This window comes from Pyrgilauda ruficollis, unplaced genomic scaffold (genome assembly GCF_017590135.1).
Source record: "Pyrgilauda ruficollis isolate IOZ18807 unplaced genomic scaffold, ASM1759013v1 scaffold43, whole genome shotgun sequence".
Lineage (NCBI taxonomy): Eukaryota > Metazoa > Chordata > Aves > Passeriformes > Passeridae > Pyrgilauda > Pyrgilauda ruficollis.
In genome coordinates this window covers 7,177,461-7,196,078 of record NW_024525823.1, presented here as the reverse complement: position 1 = coordinate 7,196,078, position 18,618 = coordinate 7,177,461, and the positions used below count along the sequence as shown (strand labels likewise).

At 45.2% G+C, this 18,618-nt stretch overlaps 1 protein-coding gene across 1 annotated transcript in view; it reads left to right on the top strand.

Annotated features, from left to right (window-relative positions):
• The first annotated feature begins 18,306 nt into the window (after positions 1-18,306).
• The window catches only part of SEC63 (SEC63 homolog, protein translocation regulator), a 54,279-nt gene continuing 53,967 nt past the window's right edge, over positions 18,307-18,618 (top strand). Inside the window, exon 1 of the mRNA XM_041478064.1 lies at positions 18,307-18,546. Coding sequence (XP_041333998.1) covers positions 18,423-18,546 — 124 coding nt within the window. The 5' untranslated portion in view covers positions 18,307-18,422. The remainder of the gene's footprint in view (positions 18,547-18,618) is intronic.

Genomic DNA, 18,618 nt, shown 5'->3' with positions numbered 1-18,618 from the left:
CACCGTGGGTAGGACCCAGAGTTTTTCATTCACACTTTCTATGCCTGCTGGGTTTTCCTAAACCTTTGCTGTTTCTCTTCTGCAGTTCCCCCAGTAGCACATGTGCCCCAAATAACTGTTTGTCAAACCATGTGCTTAAACACCTGCAAGATGAGATTTCTAAAAATTAGTTTATATACTGAAAACATGAAACGGATTAATGCAAAGGGGAAACGTTTGATCTCTTTCACCAAATAACCATATCAAAAGCTCTTTTCAACGCCTTTTGTTGAAACGTATAAAAGTCATGAACTCCTTGGCTGCTAGCCAGTACATCAGAGCATTGCCTGGTGTAAACTAATGTCGCTCTGTCAGTCTCCAAGGACATGAACTGACTCCTGCCATGCCTGGATGCAGCCTCCAGGGATTAACAGGGTGTTTGTGTGACTTGTAACATGGTGTGTTCTGTACTGAAATGGGTAAATGTGTACGAAAACCTGTGAGTGAATTTGAGAACCTAGGTCCTGAAATACAGCAGATATTATCTCCAAGAGAAAGAGACTGACAGACTTTCTGTCTTTGAGGTGATGAATAAGAAAAGAAACCACATATTTTTTTTCTAAAAACTTGGGAGTTTTTATTGAAAATGACACATTGTTCCAAATACATCAATTTTAATTTCCTGGTGTTTGCCGGGAAAGGCTACTCCCCAGTGAAGGAGAAGTTTTCTTCTGGTTTTAATAACAGCAAAACTCAGTTATTTTCCATCTCTTTGCCTGAGCTGATGGTTCAAGGAGAAAGGAACAGATTTCCTAATTTAATATTTTCCCCTTCAGAGCTTTTCTGAGCTTTTTAATTTGGAGGGGTACTGAAAATGAAAAAGTTTACATTATGAGAGTGTTTTGTAACTGCAGTGAAGTTTATCACCACAAACAGGTAATGGCCTGATCACTTGGTAAACACCAAGCAGGCCAAGGAAAGGTGCAGCAAGAAGAAGTTGATGGGAGATGTTAACATTGACGAGTTTACAGGTCCCAGAACACTCACACTGATTTACTGGGTTGCATGGCCCTGCCAGGTCAGGGGTTCACTGATCAGGAACCACTGGGGAGCCCAGGGAGCTGCAATGCCAAGGAAATCGCTGCTGAAATGGGAAGGCACGTGGAGGGGAGGCAGGGGCTCCTAGAGGTGCATGGTTCACTCAGGACTGGATGTCTCAGCAGTGTTCCACTCAGGGCAGGACAGCTGACACAGTTCCTGGAATCTTCAGGGTGGGAAGAATTCCTCACTGGGTCCTGTAAGCAGCTCCCTCCCTCTGCTTGCTTTTCACATAAATCCTCAGTTTTTCCCTCTAGTAGCAGCATTTCCTTGCAGCATTTCAGCCATGTCCATGTTCACTTGTGAACACCCAGGGTGGCTTTGAAGATTCATCTGTCATCACTCCAGTGGTTGTTTGATTCCAGAATCATCACCCTTACTTCATGCAGGCTATGAAATGAGTCCACATCTCAGTAGTGTTACACTTGTCAAATACATACTGGTCCTCCTCCAAATGTCACAGAACACTTGAGGGTGGAAGGGACTTCTGGTGTGATCCCCCTGCCCATGCAGGAGCACCCAGACAGAATTGCCCCAAGGTGAGTCTATACTGAGCTCCTCAGTTACCTGTTTTTGCAGGGATACCTCTGCAAGTGAGCCCAGCAGCTCTAGGATGGGGCTGAGAAAGGACTGCTGGGTGTCAGATCCCATGCCCAGCTCCATGCTGGGGCAGGATGGTGTCCAGCATAATCCTACAAAAACCTCTTCTTGGCCAGTCCTTGTCCTCCAGGGGCTGTGGCTCCTCCTGATGGTGAGGCTCTCTGTGCTGTATTTCCTGTGGCACCTGGCTCCATGCACAGGTGTGTCCAGGAAGGACATTTTGTGGGTTTGGTGTCAAAGCTTCTGCTGTGATCCCTGGAGGTTTGAGCAGTCCACTGTGCAGGAGCTGGGAGCCCTGTGTCTGTTTCAGGGAGAGCCAAATAACTCCTTAAATGCTTGTTAACCCCAATCCAGGGTGAGCATTGGACATTCCTTCATTCTGGGACCAGCCCTAAGCTTGATCCCTTATTGACCATGCAAGAAGCTGCTGCTGCTGCTATTGCTGCTGAGTGACACTCAAGTGGCTGTTGTAAACAAGAGATGGTTAATACTGTGTTCTCTACATGATATTTCAAGAAAAAAAAGCTCTCAATGAATAACAGGACAAGGACATTCTGAGCTTGGCTTCCTGGGGGGAGCAAGCTGTTGTCTTGAAGGGTTTGAATCCAGATCATGACCTCTTATGTTTGCAATCTCTTGGCAAATCTTAGTCAAACTGGACTTGAGGGAGAACATACAAAGAGACAGGAGCTCCTACAAGTTTCATGATAAGGGCTGCTGAGGAGAAGAAATAAATCACCCAGAAATTATCCCTCAAAAAGGTGGCAGCCTGAACTCACCATTGGTTAGACATTACAAAATTCCATAGGACAGAGCCTGTAGAAGCCCCAGCTGCAGGGAAAGCTACAGCCAGACTTTGCATCTCCCTGGGCACTACAATCAATTGATCATGGGGCACAAATGTGGCTTTGTTAGTTCCAGTCCTTAAGGACTACCTAAGCCAGCCTGCTGGTTCTGCTTTACTCTCCAGTCTTTCTGCACCACATTGGGAGCCCTGGGGTCCTCCTGGTCTTGGCACAGCTGGTGCCAGACTGGTGAGAGGGCAAAATAACCAGCTCAAGGCAGGGGTGGAACCACCTCTCTTCATAGAATCTAAGAAAATTGTGGTCTGTCAGAAATGTATGTGCCTACACTGCTGACTACTGCTGCATTTCTCAAATACAAGAGGATTTTCTTTCCCCTTGGTACCAAGGAGTTTTATGCTGAGTTGACTGAATAAGACTTTCCAACAGAATCTTTCCTGAAAGATTAGGAAAGTCAAACATTTCTTAGGACCTCCATCATGTCTGAAATCTCTTTATCTTACATATGAATTACCTTTTTCCTTTTAAACTGATGCATGCACCAAAACTGAACCCAATGCTTTCATTCCCAGCTGTTGCTGTTTAACTTCTCCCCTCTCTAAAACTTCTTATTTACTTTTTTTTATTTAAGGTGAGAGCCTGAGAGAGGTCAGCTGGAGCATAAGTGCTCTGCTTTTCCCTTTCATTAACACAAGTGATGGCTACACACGGATTTCAAATTTGTTTCAGCTCTTACTGGGAGCTCTTTGCAGCCTGAAGCAGGGACTGATTGTCTGTGAAGAGGCTCTGCGGTAACAAAGGCAGAAGTCAGGCAGGGAAGGTCTGACATGTGAGCTGTCAGAGGTGGTGTCACTGCCAGCTGACCCATCATAAGACTGCCGGGAACAGCCAAAGGGTGCCCTGCTCGGGAGGTTCCAGTGCCCTGCTCCCTGCTAGTTTGTGCTTGGAAACAGATTGACTAACATAATAGAGTGATTTTGTAATCTGTCATAATACCATAAGCTACAGATCCACAGACTTTGACCCCTCGCAGGTATAATGAGCTCCTTTATTCAGCTGCACATGCTCTCTCGATGGGGGAGAGAGGGGGGTTTTTTTCTAATTATATATCCAAAGCATATGTTTTGCCCAGAAACAAAGCATTATATTCATTAGTGAAATCCTATAAGCTTGGCTCTTTTTATTAGCCAGTTAACTAATTGACAGTTAAGAACATGTATTAATATCATGGTGTAACCATGCAGTCACTTAATCTGACAGCTTTATTAAAATCATAGCATTGCTCCTCTAAGTTGCTACAGTGAAGGGCTGTAGCATTTGCATTAGAAATACTGGTGTTTCGAGATATAAAGCTCAGCTGTGGAAAAAAAAATCAACATAACAACACACAAAGTCTCAGCCTAGTGTTGGTCTCTGTTAATCCTTTGCCAGAATTGGAGAAGAGCACTAAAGGCCCTTGTATTTTTCTTTAAAAATCTGCTCAATCAATTTAAAGTAGGTTTTAGGAGCCTTAAAAAAAAACATTTGTTTGTACGCTATCCTTTTTTCCTTACTGCATCAGAAAATTGTGGCAAAATGCAGAGCACTGCACATCTGAAAGAATAATGCAAAACTCTTTGTGCAGTTTGGGCAGGGTGTGTGTGTCACACTGGGGACAGGGGGAGCCCAAATGCAGCTGTGGATGTGGCACTGAACATGGACCTTCCATTTGCTATGGTAGTTTAAAAAGGTAAATGACCAGTAAATGGAAAAGCTTAGAAAATAAATACTGGTAATGGAATCAATGTCATCATGGTGTGGTGACATTGCACAAATCAATCTTACATCCTCACCTCACCAAAGTAATAACCCTCTATAGCAGCCCATGTTTGAAAAGGTTGAGGTGGCAGATTTTTGTCACGAAGAGCTGTGCTTTCATGAGGAACGAGAATAAAAGCTCTACAGAATCACATTATTCCTTTCATTATGCTTGCACAGCCTCTGCATCTGGTTTACAGATCTTTATTACCTGGTGCCTGACATACAGGATGGAGAATACAAAACAGCTCTGGTTTTGTCAGACTGATAGCTACAGAGGAAAAAAAAAAAGGAAAAAAGATGGAAATCAGTGAAGGAAAAATAAATATGAAAACACATAATGGTATTTTTACCAATTGTTACTTCATAAAGATGGACAGAATCATGGTGGAAAACCCAAAAAGCTTTAAAATGCCCCCCCCACTGAGCAGCAAGGCTGCAGCTGTGAGAGCTGTGCTTGGCTGGGCTGGAGCTGCTGTGCATTTACTGGCCTGATGTGATTCACTCTGTGGTCAGGACCACCTGGAGTGGTGGCCTGGCTTTATCCATGGCAAAGACGTGCATGTCCCCATCCTTGCCAGGATGGACTAAATCCCTCTGATTCAAACTTCTCCCTGCACTCCCTGCCCTCTGTGCCTGGAATGCCCATGACCATTATTTTAGCTCAGCAAGCAGAGGACCAGAGTCCAGCACCAAAGGCCTTATAAAAGAGGCTTCACCCCCTTCTTAATTTATTGCAGACTTCCCATCTTTTACCATGGTCAGCATTGCAGTGAGTGTCACAGAATTGTGTAGCCAGACTGATCCTACAGCCAATTCCTGTTGTATGAAAGATCTCATCCAGAATGGTTGGGACCAAGTAGAAATTACCTTGGCTGGGGAAGATGGACTTGGGCTGGATATTTCTGATACAGAAGCAGAAAAGTCAAAGCAGTTGTTGATTACACTGCAGCCAAGAAGACTGTTCATGGAAAAAAAAAAATAAAAATTTTAAGCAAAGAAACCTCAGTGGGAAGTGGGCTGAAGTCAGTGAGTACACATGAATACAAGCACACGTTGGTGCTTTCACTGGGCAGAGGCTATCAGAAGAGAGCACATGAGCCTTGCCACCTCCTGCAGTCCATTGCCCCTTTCTCTGCTGTATCTGTCTAGTGCTGTGGTGCTAGGGATGTTCAGGGGTGTGTCCTAGCCTAGCCCTTTTAGCATCCACCCATGGATCTATTATTGTCCATCTAATTCCTTAGTCAACTTGCTCATAACATTTGATTACCCCAGGTTTATGTAGCTGCCAGCAATAGAAGTTCACTGCCACCAGCCTAACAAATGTCTTTTCTAAACCAAAAACTACTCGTTTCCTCCAGTCTCTCCCGTACAGATGTTTGCTGATGCAAGATTTGTGAGTTGCTCTTCCACTTGGCTGTTGCTGCCAAAGCTTTGTAAACCTCTAGTATGTCCCCTCAGCCACCTCCTCTGCAGAACCCCAGCCTGCCTCCTTGCTCCCCATAAGCTGATTTTCAGATGATCTCCTTGATCATTTCAGTTTCCCATCACTCCTCTAGTTCTATATACAGGGGTATATGTCAACAGGCGTCAGCTCCAGCCACCGGTGGTAAGTGTAGATCAGTTCAGCCAGTAGCAACAATTTTTGAAGTCCTTTTTATTTTTGCCATGACATCTATTAGAATTCAATCATGATGAAAAAGAATTTTCATCTTTTCTTTCTGAAATGTTCATCTAACCCCAGACAATGCTGCCTCTTACAATGAAGCAATGGACAAAGTAAATCAGAGAATGGTAGGTAATTAAAAATCATAAATGAAAGCTGCTAAAAACTCTCTGGAAGTCAGTACAAGCCTCTGTGCATAATATTGGTGACCAGTGACAGGACCCAAGGGAATGGCCTGAAGTTGTGTCAGGGGAGGATTAGTTTAGATATCAGGAAAAGTTTCTTCACCCAGAGGACGTGTGGGCACTGGAACAGGCTCCCCACATCACAACACCAGCCTGACAGAGTTCAAGAAGTGTTTGGACAACACTCTCAGGCACATGGTGGGATTCTTGGGACTGTCCAGTGCAGAGCCACAAGCTGGAGTCTATGACCCTTGTGGGTCTCCTCCAACTCAGGACATTGTCTGGTTCTAATTTATGATTTATCACATTCAAGGTTTTACAACTGTTTCTTAGACAAATCTTCAACAGGTAGCAGCCAGGCAATGGTATCAATGTGAATTTTTCCTGATCACTGTCAGCATGATTGTGATCATAACAAATAAAATGTCAAGGAAAGCCTCTTTTAAACATTCAAACAACGTCTGTTAAAAAAGCCCAGCCAGGGTGAACAGATGGCTGCTGTATATTGGAGCAGACTTGTGGGAAAGACCATAATATCACACTTCCCAAGCAATTTCTGAGCAGCAGAGGAGAAAGCAATACCTCTAATGCGAAATCAGAGGTAAAATGAATTAGGTGGTGATAACCCTTGAAAAAGAAAAGGTATTTTGTGAGTTTCTGTGCAAAGACCATTTGAGCTCTAAGCTTCATAATCAGCTTGGAAAATAGTTTAACCCACAGGAATCTTTGTGACTTACTTCTGTCTTCCCGAGTTTGCAAGGTCAACTATCAAAACAGATATAGTTTGGAGACTTTCGAGTGACAAGCAGTGAGCATAATTTACAAAGGATTTTCTGTTTCTAAAGGCAGTGCTATTGCATCATTTTTAGGTCATGTTTAACAATATGGCATAAAATAGTTAATTTAAACAAAAATGGGAAACTCGGAGGGGAAAAAGGGGGGTGCGGACTTTTCAGATAATCCACTTACTGCATCTTTGTTGTGCCTATCCTCATAATACCCCTGAGTCCCAGTTGCTGGATTTAGCTGTAACACTTAACAACTTCCAGAGAAGCAGCAGCTGCGCTCCAGCTTTCATTGCTAATATTCCTGGCATTAGGTGCCCTGTGAAGCCCTGGGGCAAAGCCTGCACCTCCTCAAGGTGTGGGCTGCTCGTGGCTGCTCCCTGTGTGCAGCAGGGTGAAAGGCAGAGAAAAGGGGAAGGAAGGAAGGAAGGAAGGAAGGAAGGAAGGAAGGAAGGAAGGAAGGAAGGAAGGAAGGAAGGAAGGAAGGAAGGAAGGAAGGAAGGAAGGAAGGAAGGAAGGAGAGAAAGAGAGGGCATTGGCCTTAGGTCAGTGGGAAACCCTCAGCTTCTAAAGCACTGCTCAGTTTCAGTATTGCATCCTCACAGTTACTCCTAGCAAGCAACAGCAAAGAACAATATAGGCCAAAATGCCAACCAAATGGATTCCTGATGGAACTCAGCCACTGGATTTCTGCTAAGGGTAAAACTCCAGGAAGTCACAGCCCAAATGTTACAGACAAACATATGAGGTGCTTAAGCTCTTGTCTTCCCACTTAACTGGCTGTTCTGGCACTGCACTTTATTCAGGAGCACTGTGGGGTTTTAAGCTGCCACTAACCTCTGCACTACTGAGATACAAGCTGCCAGCACTTTGCTCTAGGACCTTTTTCCTGAATTTGCTACCTCTCAGCAGGAATACTCCACAATTTACTCTCGTCTGAAACTACCCACTGGATGAAATTCTGCAGTATTCAGCACATTGCCCAGGAAAGCTCCCTTTTCCCATTGTCATGGTTTTCCCTGGAATACAGTTAACTTTCTTCACAGTACCTGATATGAGGAGGGTATGATTCGATTTGTGCTGGAAACAGAGCTGATAATCTAGGGATATTTTAGTTCTGCTGAGCAGCACTTGCACAGAGTCATGGCCTTTTCTGCCTCTCACCCCACCAGAGAGGGGCCTGCAGAAGGAGCTGGGAGAGGACACAGCCCAGACAATTGACCTCAACTGACCAAAGGGATCACCCATGTCATATGGCATCATGCTCAGCATGTAAAGCTGGGGGACAAGGAGAAAGGAGAGGGTATTTGAAGTGATGGCGTTTGTCTTCCCAAGTCACGGTTAAGTGTGATGGAGTCCTGCTCTCTGGGGCATGGCTGAACACTTGCCTGGCCATGGGAAACTATAAATGAATTCCTTGTTTTGTTTTGCTTGCATGTATGGCTTTTGCTTTACCTGTTAAACTGTCTTTATCCCATGGGTTTTCTGCCTTCTGCTCTCTTGATTCTCCTCCCATACTACCAGGAGAGAGAGAGAGAGAGTGACTGACTGACTGACTGACTGCACAGGACAGAGTTGCCAGCTGAAACCAGTCCTTGTTCCATCACTGATGTGCTTGTCCTGGGTATTTTTTTCTGTAATGGGGTTAGCATGCTGCAAGCAACCATAGTAGGGATGATAGACAGTATTATATAGCAATTGCTCACCACCTTCTTACCGATGCCCAGCCAGACCACAGGCAGTGTCCCCCAGTTTATATAAGGAATTGCTCTGTGCAAAAATAAAGCCAGCTGCATATCTTTTCCCTCTGCACAGCAACTGGATTCATCGTGTCCTTCAGCAGCTAGCTGGGGTTAAACCATGGCATCCATCCTACAGGCCTCCATGCCCCTGCCCTTTACCTCTTCTCCTTCACTTTCCCCATCCCATTCCTATTGGTCTGGCACAATCTCCTAACCAGGAGTGGATCTATGGGAGTATATGTGGAAATTGAACAAAAATGTTAGGAAGCATGCCAAGGAAATAAATAAATATTTTCTCACCCCTGCTGGGAAGCACACTGGACACTGGGGTATGCAAGAATGGGGCAATGCCCAGAGGGAGCTACACTCCTGTAGGCAGTCCAAGAAAAACACGGGACCCTTCTTCCTTCTATTGTCATGTTAGAGCTCTGCTATGGCTCTGGACAACACTAGTTTTATTCCCACAGGGAAAACAACAGGGTTCATGGCTCTTCAGGGTGGTCACACTAAACTTTTGACTGGAAGTAATTGGAAGAATGGACCATTTTGTGTCACAGGATAGACACAGAGAAAGAACATTTCTAAAACAGCTGGGCCAAACACAAAGACTCCTGTGCGACACTGCTTGCAGTGTGGATCAGGAGCAGAACCAAAACAGGGACTGCGAGCTCACCCAACATGGCTGGGCAGCCTGAGGTGATCCCAGCCACACACAGTGCAGATGCTGGTGCCTTTCAGCTTTTCCATGGTGACAGGTTCTTCTGAAGCCCTCACAAAGAGCTGTTTTGTTAGCAATGCCCATTGAAATGAAATATGCCATGTAAACCTGCTATCTTTTCTCTTTCTCACCTTAACACACTAAGAGCCTTCTTCTTTTATTGCTTTGATGGCCCAGATATGCTAGTCTTATGCAATGCCACATTGCATTTTATTGGGAACTAGTATACCTACAAAACTGGCAAATCGTTAGAAATTCATCACCTTCTCATCAGATTTGTTTGGCAGCAGCATGAGCTGGAGAATGTGCCAGCATTGTGTTGGATTGCCATTGCTGGAGAAGTTCATAGTAATTTAGCACTAGCAGCATAAACATTAACAGCTAGAGTGCACAAAGCCTGTGGCACATGAATTATAACAACCATATTATAACATGCCAAATAGCTAACTACAGAATTGGCCGAGGTTGAGGAGGTTAAATGGGAAGTGGAAGCACTATTTACTGGATAAGATGACCATTTGGTACTGAAACAGCAAAAAAATCAAACCAGTGCAATAGCAGCAGATTTCAGACCCCAATATTATGGAATTGTTGCATGAGGGATGGGGAATTTAGATTGTAAGGAAATAATTGCCCAGGGATCTCTCTGTTTAGGGTCCCTCTTCAGAGGCACCCAGCCCGAGCTGTAGTGCTATTAATAAAAAGGACTGTGTAGAAGAATCTCTTTTCAGGTTATTGATTCAGTGAAAGCCTGGAGTTGAACCCTACTGTGGTGGCTGCTGTGTGTCATTTCCATAGCATTTTGGGGACCCAGTGGGACTCAAGGCATCCAGCACTAGATGTTGGATGCTCTAGTCTCCAAATGTCCAGCTGCTGGCATCACCTGAGAACTTTGGGGACAGGACACACTGGTTGATGAGTGCTAAAATTCCACCACTAAATTCTGGATATTCTGTTTTCAAGTAGTTTCAAGTTCCAGCTCAGAAGCATGGTAGGAGAGGTGTGCATGGTTTTATCAGAGTAAGGCACTCAAATTTGGCATACAGGTATAGGGATTGTACCCAGCATAGCGAAAGGGATGCCCTGAACTGAGGTATAATTCAGTGGAGGCTATTAGAGCTTGTGGAGAATCTGGAGTGAACTGGACCAAAGTACTGGAATTTAGGCAGAGGACACAGGAACATCTTAGTGATATTGGGAATGATCATGGTGGGATTCATTAAAACACAGAGGAATGACCATGCAGAACTTTAACAATGAGCTAGTGGCAAGAGTATTTGTTGATCGCCCCAGATATACAGAAATACTTTAAAGAACATATGACTGGGTGGCAAGGGGGGACATTACAAAAGACCCCGTTTTATGGTTATGTTTATGTGTTACATGTTTATGTTTGATGGATGGGAAGAAACACACATAGAGCTGAACTTGCAAAGGAAAAGAAACAGGAAAAGCAACAAGAGGCTACTCTTTCAATGGCAGTATTGGCAAAGAGTTTACAACCAAGAGGGTGAAGGAAGGGATTTCGTCCTTGAAGAGCGGGCAGAGGTAGGTCAGATAGCAGATTTGGAAAAAAAACCAACTTTGAATATGTGTAACTAGTAATGGGAGAAAAAGTGTAATTACTTTGTGAAACTTGGTCACTGGCAAAGGAAGTGCCCACTGCATACAAGGGGGCATCATGGAGAACTGGTCATGGGAGATGTAAGACAGGAATCATGAAGTAATCTGCAATGACTGATGGCAAGAACTCAGAATACTGTGGAAATCTGAGTTTATGGGATGTGGAAATTACTGTAAGAAATAGGAAATAAAGGAATGTGGAGAAGATTTCTATTAGGAGAATTGTCCCTGTCTTTGTTATTAGGAAGAGATCTCCTCCAAACTCTGGACGTACAACTACATCTATCATTCGGAGTCCTGATTTGACAATCACGGGGGTATGTGGAACATCTGAAGCTCAGGAGCCCGACCTGGAGATACCTAAATCCCTGGAAGCAGTGCCCAGGGAAACGCGGAGTCAGTCGGGAGCTGACGCGAGGCTGCCGGAACACGCCTGAAAACAAAGGGAGGCGCGCCCTCTGCTGAGAGCTGCATCCCGTACCCGGGAAACAGGGAAAGGTGACCAAACCCAAAGAGATCAGCGCTTCGGCCAAGGAATCTTGGAAGTGGCTGAATTCCGACGTAAAACCCCACTGTTACCCAGCTGGAAAAAACCAGATTGGATAAAGATGGGAATCCTGCGTTTCAATTTATTCCAGATTTGAGAGCAACGAACCAGCATGTCTCACACCCCTCAGCGCCAGATCCCTCTCCTGCACTCTTGCAAATCATGCACTGGGCTACATGTTTTATTGTGACTGATCTGACTGCAGTGTTCTTCAGTATTCCCACAGATGAAGAAAGCCATCCCTTGTTTTCATTTACTTGGAAGAGACTTCAGCTGATGTGATCTTGTCCTTTAGAGGGGTTTAATGGGTCTTTCACCATATTTTCTCAGATATTAAAAGAAGATGTAAAGGATATTGAGTTACTTGGTGGATTAATTTTAGTGAAATATGTAGATAATTTATTTCTAACACCTAGTAGAAATTGCAATGACTGTTTGAAAGACATTAAACATTTATGCACTGCCTTAGCAACCAAGGGCACATCTCTATCCAAGCTCCAGCTGTGTCAAATGGGAGTAAAATATCTGTGATTTGTTTTAAAGGAAGGACAGCAAGTAATAGATACAGAAGGAGTAAAGGTTATAATTTAAATTCTTTGGCCAGTTAAAAAAACCCACAACCAGCTACGAGGACTCTTAGATGCAGCCAACTGTGGATACCAGGATTAGTGGATCTAATGTAATCTCTGGCAGAAACAATAAAAAATGAAGAAATAGAATCCATTACATGGGGACCAGAATGGGAAAAAGCCTTCAGAGCTATAAAAAGGCCCTTGGTTTTGGCTCCAGCTTTACAACTTCCAGACTGCACAAAGCCTTTTGATCTGTCTATACATACAAAAAAAGAGTGGGTAGTGGAGTATTAATGCAGAAATTAAGACCTCATTGAAGACCTGTGGTATTTTATTCTGTCTAACTGGATCTGGTGGCAGCTGGAGCTCCAACACACATTAGATCCATGTCAGTGGCAGCTACAATAGGGGAAAAAGCTCCATCTTTAGTATTAGGGCACCCAATATACAATCTATGTGCCACATAAATTTGAATTACTTCACAACCACTAAAGACACAAGCTACGTCTCCCCAGTGTGCACATAAATACAAATTAACCCTTTTAAATGTAAATGTGTGATTCCACCTGGCAACACTATCACCAGTGCCAGGAGAAGGAAAAGAGCTCCACTGATGTGACATGGTAATCCAGACTATTAGCGAGGCACGAGCAGATCACAGACAGACAAAACCCAGGTCTTGTTTCATTCACAGATGGATCATCCTACTCTTGGCACAGGCAGCAAAACAGTTGTGGAACAACTGGCTACACAGTTGTGGGACAGTATCAGGTTGCAGAGGCCAGAGCCCTTCCAGCAACAGTTAGTGCTTAAGGGGCAGAGTTAATTGCCCTAGCCTGAGCAGCAACGCCTGGGAAGCAGAAAGTAAGTATTTATGCAGATTCTAAGTGTGCTTTTGGCATATGCTTTTGGTGTATGCCACACAATATTGTGGAAAGAACAGGGGTGTCCCACCTCCTCAGGAAAAGTTGTGGCTAATGGAATGGAAATTTGGGACTTGTTGGGCACAATTCAACTTCCCAAAGAAATTGCTGTGGTTTGCTGTCCATTCTGTACAGGGGACACTACCGTAATCAGCCAAGAGAATGTCCTAACTGATGATGCAGCAGCAAAGGCCACAGTTCATCAACCTGAAGTGAACATCACGGCAGTTACTTCAGATAAGAGCTCATGGCCTGATGTTGACCATCCAGAAGGATTACAACCAATCAGATGTGACAAGTGAAGAAAAGAAACTGTGGAAAAAGTTGGAAGCAGTGCGAGACTGAAGACGGAATATGAGGAATAGGGGGAAAACCTGTCTTACTGAAGAAATAACTGATAACTCAGTGGTTCCATGATGAAACTCAGGGAAGAATGGAAGCGGTGGCTAATCAAGTACAACAAGTATGGGCAAATCTGGATGTCTTCACAGCTGCAAAAAGAGTTACTAATACCTGTTCCACCTGTCATAAATTATTACCTATAAAATTGATTTGTGAAATCAACCACGAGCATTTTTCCCATTCCAAAGATTGCAAATAGATTATATGGATACGGCTGCAGCATGTGGATATAAACACTCGCTAGTGATAGCAGCTTAATTTTCTTAGCTTCACAAGGGGAGGAATGCACAATTAGTAATACCAGTTGTTGCACGTACATTGACCAGAGTGGAAGGACTTCAGCCAATGTCCAAAGTTGTGGGAACAAGTAAAATTAATGCAAAATATACAATAGGATAATATTTCAGCAAGATTCCATAAAGTATGGTCACTTCTTCAACGATACTTCAGCAAAAAAAAAATATTGGCTCACCCCTGGGTACCAGATTAGGAGCTTGGGCAAAACGAATTCTTTATAGATTATTCATTTTTTATTATGATCTTTGAAATAATGTTTGTTTCCATTAAATGTGGTAACACTTGCTGTGCTCAACACCTTAGGGTCTGCTCCTGTAGAAGAGCAATGTTAATAAAAACAAATGGATGACTGTTGTAGAATATGTTAGTTTCAACTTAGCACTAGCAGCTTAAACATTAATAGCTAGACTATGCAAAGCCTGTAGATTGTGGTATATGTGCTGTGACATCCATATTACAGCATGCCAAGTAGCTAACTACAGAACCAGAGAAAACAGCCTAAAAGGATGTGAATCAGGATGTAGAACCACTGTATATTGTCTAAGGAGATGCCCACTTAAAACTGCCTACTAACAAAGCAGCAAGAAAATAAATAAAAAGTAAGAAGACTCCAGACTCCAATACTACCTTTGGTCCTAGCTGTCACATGAGGGGTGAACTTAGGTTGTAAAGGTAAAATTGCCCAGGGATTTCTTTGTTTGGGTCCATCTTCGGAGGTGCCTAGTTTGATCTGGAGCACCGTTAATAAAAAGGACTTCATAGAAGAGTCTGTTTTTGATTTACTGATTCCACCAAAGCCTAGAGCCGAACCCTGCTATGGTGCCTGCTATGCATAATTTCCACAGCACCATCTGCCGGCCAGTCATTACCTCCTGAGATCCCTGCTCTCCAGACTGTCAGCTGTGGGAAAGAGTCCACCACTTCACAGAAGATTAGGACGGTCATGACATGTGGGACACAAATTCCCACAGCGTACAACATATCTGCTAGGTTTTAATTTCCATTTTACAGTCATAAAATCTTCTGTTCTGCTTGGAAAGTACGTATCTGTTACAGCTGCATTGTTCCAACTTTCACCATTCCTACTCACTAAACCAGTCCGATTGTCATCTTTGGCACCATACCAGGTTTGTCACTGCTTTTCTTCCACAGAGATTTGGGGACCTTGTCAAAGCACACTTTCTTCCGCCAGTAATTTGTGTCACTGGCTCATACCATTAGGGATTAAGGTAGGATTGAACTCAGTCAGCTGCAGTTTTGTAACTAAGCCTGATAAAAGCCTGAAGGTGTGGTAGAGGCAATCAGCAGCTGACAATCTCCCATGAGATCAGAAACACCAGCAGGGGATACGCAGGAGAGGTGCCAGTGACTGTGAAACCCTTGTGCAAATGACCATGTGTGTGACACTGAGTAATGTGAACCTAGTGTAGGGTGCTGAAGGAAAGCCAAGTGGACGGCAGAAGGGCACTGTGAGATGCTGGGGGCAGCCCCCACGGCTGCAGAATCCACCTGTGCAGACCCTGCTTATGTGGAGGGGCTCATGACAACTGCTAGTAGCATGACAGGGCTGTGTTGCAAAAAAGGGGCACTTTGGTGAATTGACATAACAGGTCCTTAAAGTATTTTGAGAGCATTTTGGGAAGAACAGATTCCTCTAGGTTACAAATACTTATCTAATCAAGATATCCCATAAGTTATCTTCATCTGCACCACATTGCTTCTCAAAGCCAAGGAGCTGGGGTTGTTTTTACCTGGGCGACCTTTCAGACAGGCCATGAGTGGAAAAAGAAACATTGCATAGGGATCATGTCACCTATAGGGAAATTGAGTATGTAAGGAATGGTACTCAAATAAACCAGTTCAGGTTTAGGTTAGAATGGTCTCTGCTCACTGCTGCTCAGTTATGGAGCATCCCCCCTTCTGGCTGGGGAAACCTGCATATTGGAGCTGATGGTAGGAATTATTTTTCTCCATTCCTCTTTCCCAGTGGATCCTGGTTAACAGCTGGAACAGGTTGGCAGGGAGAAAGCAGAGACAGGATAAGGCTGAAAGCAGCCCCTTATGATTCACTCACTAGGTCAGTTAATGCCACAGGCAAACAATCCTCTCACACACCAACTGGGCAAAGGAACGATGTTGCCAACAACAGATAGAAAATCTGTAAGTGGGTTCCAAAACAATGGCATTAAGAAACTATCTGATGATCTGCAGCAGGAGCAGTGCCTGCTTTCCTCCTGGTCTGACTCCTGTGATCTGTTGAATACATTGACCAGAGATTTTCTACAGGGCATTCAGTTATGCTGCTTCCTACGGGGATTTTACAGTGCCTTGTAAGATCTTGGCTCACCACCGCTTGTCCTTCAAGCTGGTGCCCTCACAAAGCTTCCTCATCTAACAGGCTGCTTTCACAAAACCTGCAGGAACATAATTGTCTGTGAAAGCTCTGTCCCTTTATCTGCCTGCAGTAGCAAACTCAGCAAATGAACACAGCTGGAGGAAGAGCATTTCCTGCTTACAAAACTGGTCTGATTACATGCGTAGGTTTTTACCTGTCATGTCTTCTTTACTGCGCACAGCAGCTTTTCACTGCCTCGATGTAAAACATTGAGGACCAGAAACCCAGAGGGAGATGAGTTTTAATGCATTCAGAGATCTTCCAAAATGTCTACTGCAAGAGTTGCCATCACTGCAGGGAGTGTACAATACTCAGGGTATATTGCAAAAGACATAGAAGGAAATATCTTAAACTTTGCCTATGAACCCCACCAGAAGCAATTACAGAGTGTATCAATGAAAAAATTAGAATCTTTTATTAAAAAATTAATTAACACAAAATAATTTCCAAGAAATACTAGAAATTTCGTTCATTCCACATCATGGCACCAGGACATTTGGTGCTCAGCTCATTGGCTGTGGCATTGTGTTAGCTTTCTCTCAGTCTTTGCTAATGTTAGGACAGAATTTCTTTCTAATGTATGCCTAATGCTTCTCTTGCATGGGATGCCATCACCATTTCTGTGTCACAGTTCCCCATAGCCTGAACTTATAAGAACTCAAGATGTGAGATTTTTATAGGATTGCAGTTATGAGAGGCTGTACACTGGAGCATGAATCTGTAGAGATGAGTATATTCCCACAAATGCGCACGAGTAGCAATCTTTTCTCCCTCAAAGAGGTAAGTTGCCATTGATGGTGTGAATAGGATCATCACAGTACCTGCCTTTTGATTTCACACCTTTAGGGTCACAATCCCTCCTAGAGCATGATCATGCCTGCAGCTAAATTCGGAACGACACATATCTTAAATTTTTGCTCTCACAGTTTGCTGAGGGTCCACCCTCCAAATTCTGAGAACTCTGTTATGTCTGAAATACTTTCCTGTTCCCAGGCTCTTCTTGGTGAGAACAGAACAAGAGGCAACAGGCAGAAGGCGAAGCACAGGAAGTTCCACACAAACGTGAGTCAGAAAGTCTTTACATGCAGGTGACTGAGCACTGGAACAGGTTGCCCAGAGAGGTCGTGGGGTCTCCCTCACTGGAGATGCATCAAGAGCCATACCATATGGATGCAATCCTATCCGGCTGAATGGATTCAGGACCTTGACAGGCTGGAGAATTAGGTGGACAGAAACCTAATGAGGTTCAACAAGGTTAAGTGTGGGATACTGCACCTGGGGAGGAATAACCTCAGGTGCCAGTCAAGGCTGGGACTGATGAGCTAGGGAACAGCTCTGCAGAGAAGGACCTGGCACTCTTGGTGGATGACAAGCTGACCATGGGCTGGCAGCACCCTTGTGCCCAGGAGGGCCAGTGGTACCCTGGGGTGCACTGGGAAGAGTGGCCAGCAGCTCAAGGGAGGTGATCCTGCCTCTCTATTTATCCCTAGTGAGGCCACATCTGGAGTGCTGTGTCCAGTTCTGGGTTTCTCAGTACCAGAGAGACAAAGAGCAGAGGTGATGAGGGGTCTGGAGCATCTCTCTTCCGAGGAGGGACTGAGGGAGCCGGGGCTGCTCAGTCTGGAGAAGACTGAGAGTGGATCTCATCCATGCAATAAAATTACCCAAGGGCATTTGTCAAGAGGATGATGCCAAACTCTTTTCGGTGGTGCACAGTGACAGGGTGAGAATAGCCACAAACTAAAACACAAGAAGTTCCACCTCAGCATGAGGAAAAACTTTACATGGGAAGGTCGCAGAGCACTGGAACAGGCTCCCCGGGCAGGTCGTGAATTCTCCCTCTCTGGAGACATTCCAAACCCGCTTGGGCGGGTTCCCGTGTCACGTACTCCTTGGCAGGGGGGCTTGGACGAGATCCAGACATTTCTTTCAGCCTTAACGAACCTGCGATTCTGTAGCACGTTCTCTGAGACAACCCCGCTTTAGCAGGGAAATTAAACCCGACAGCCACAACCGGCTCCACCCCCGCCGTGCTCCCGCGGCTGCCCGATCCCGGGCGTTAGCAATCCCTGAGGAGCGGGGCCTGGGCCTGGGCCGAGCCGAAGGGCGGCGGGGCGGGGCTGGGGCGGGCGCGGCGGTGACGCCGCACGGGCTATGGTGGCTGAGGAGTGACACGTCTCCTTGCGCGGCCTGGCGAGGGGCGGGCGGGCGAGCCTGCGATCTCGCGGGATCCCGGGGCGGCGGTACCGGGGGCCGCCGGCGGCGGCGGGGACGGGCGGCCGGCGCGACCATGGCGGGGCAGCAGTTCCAGTACGACGACAGCGGCAACACGTTCTTCTACTTCCTCACCAGCTTCGTGGGGCTCATCGTCATCCCCGCCACCTACTACCTGTGGCCGCGGGACCAGCACGCCGGTGAGCGGCCCAACCGCGGGCACCGCCGGCTTCTGCGCCGCGACACAGCGGGGCCGGGCCGGGCCGGGCCCG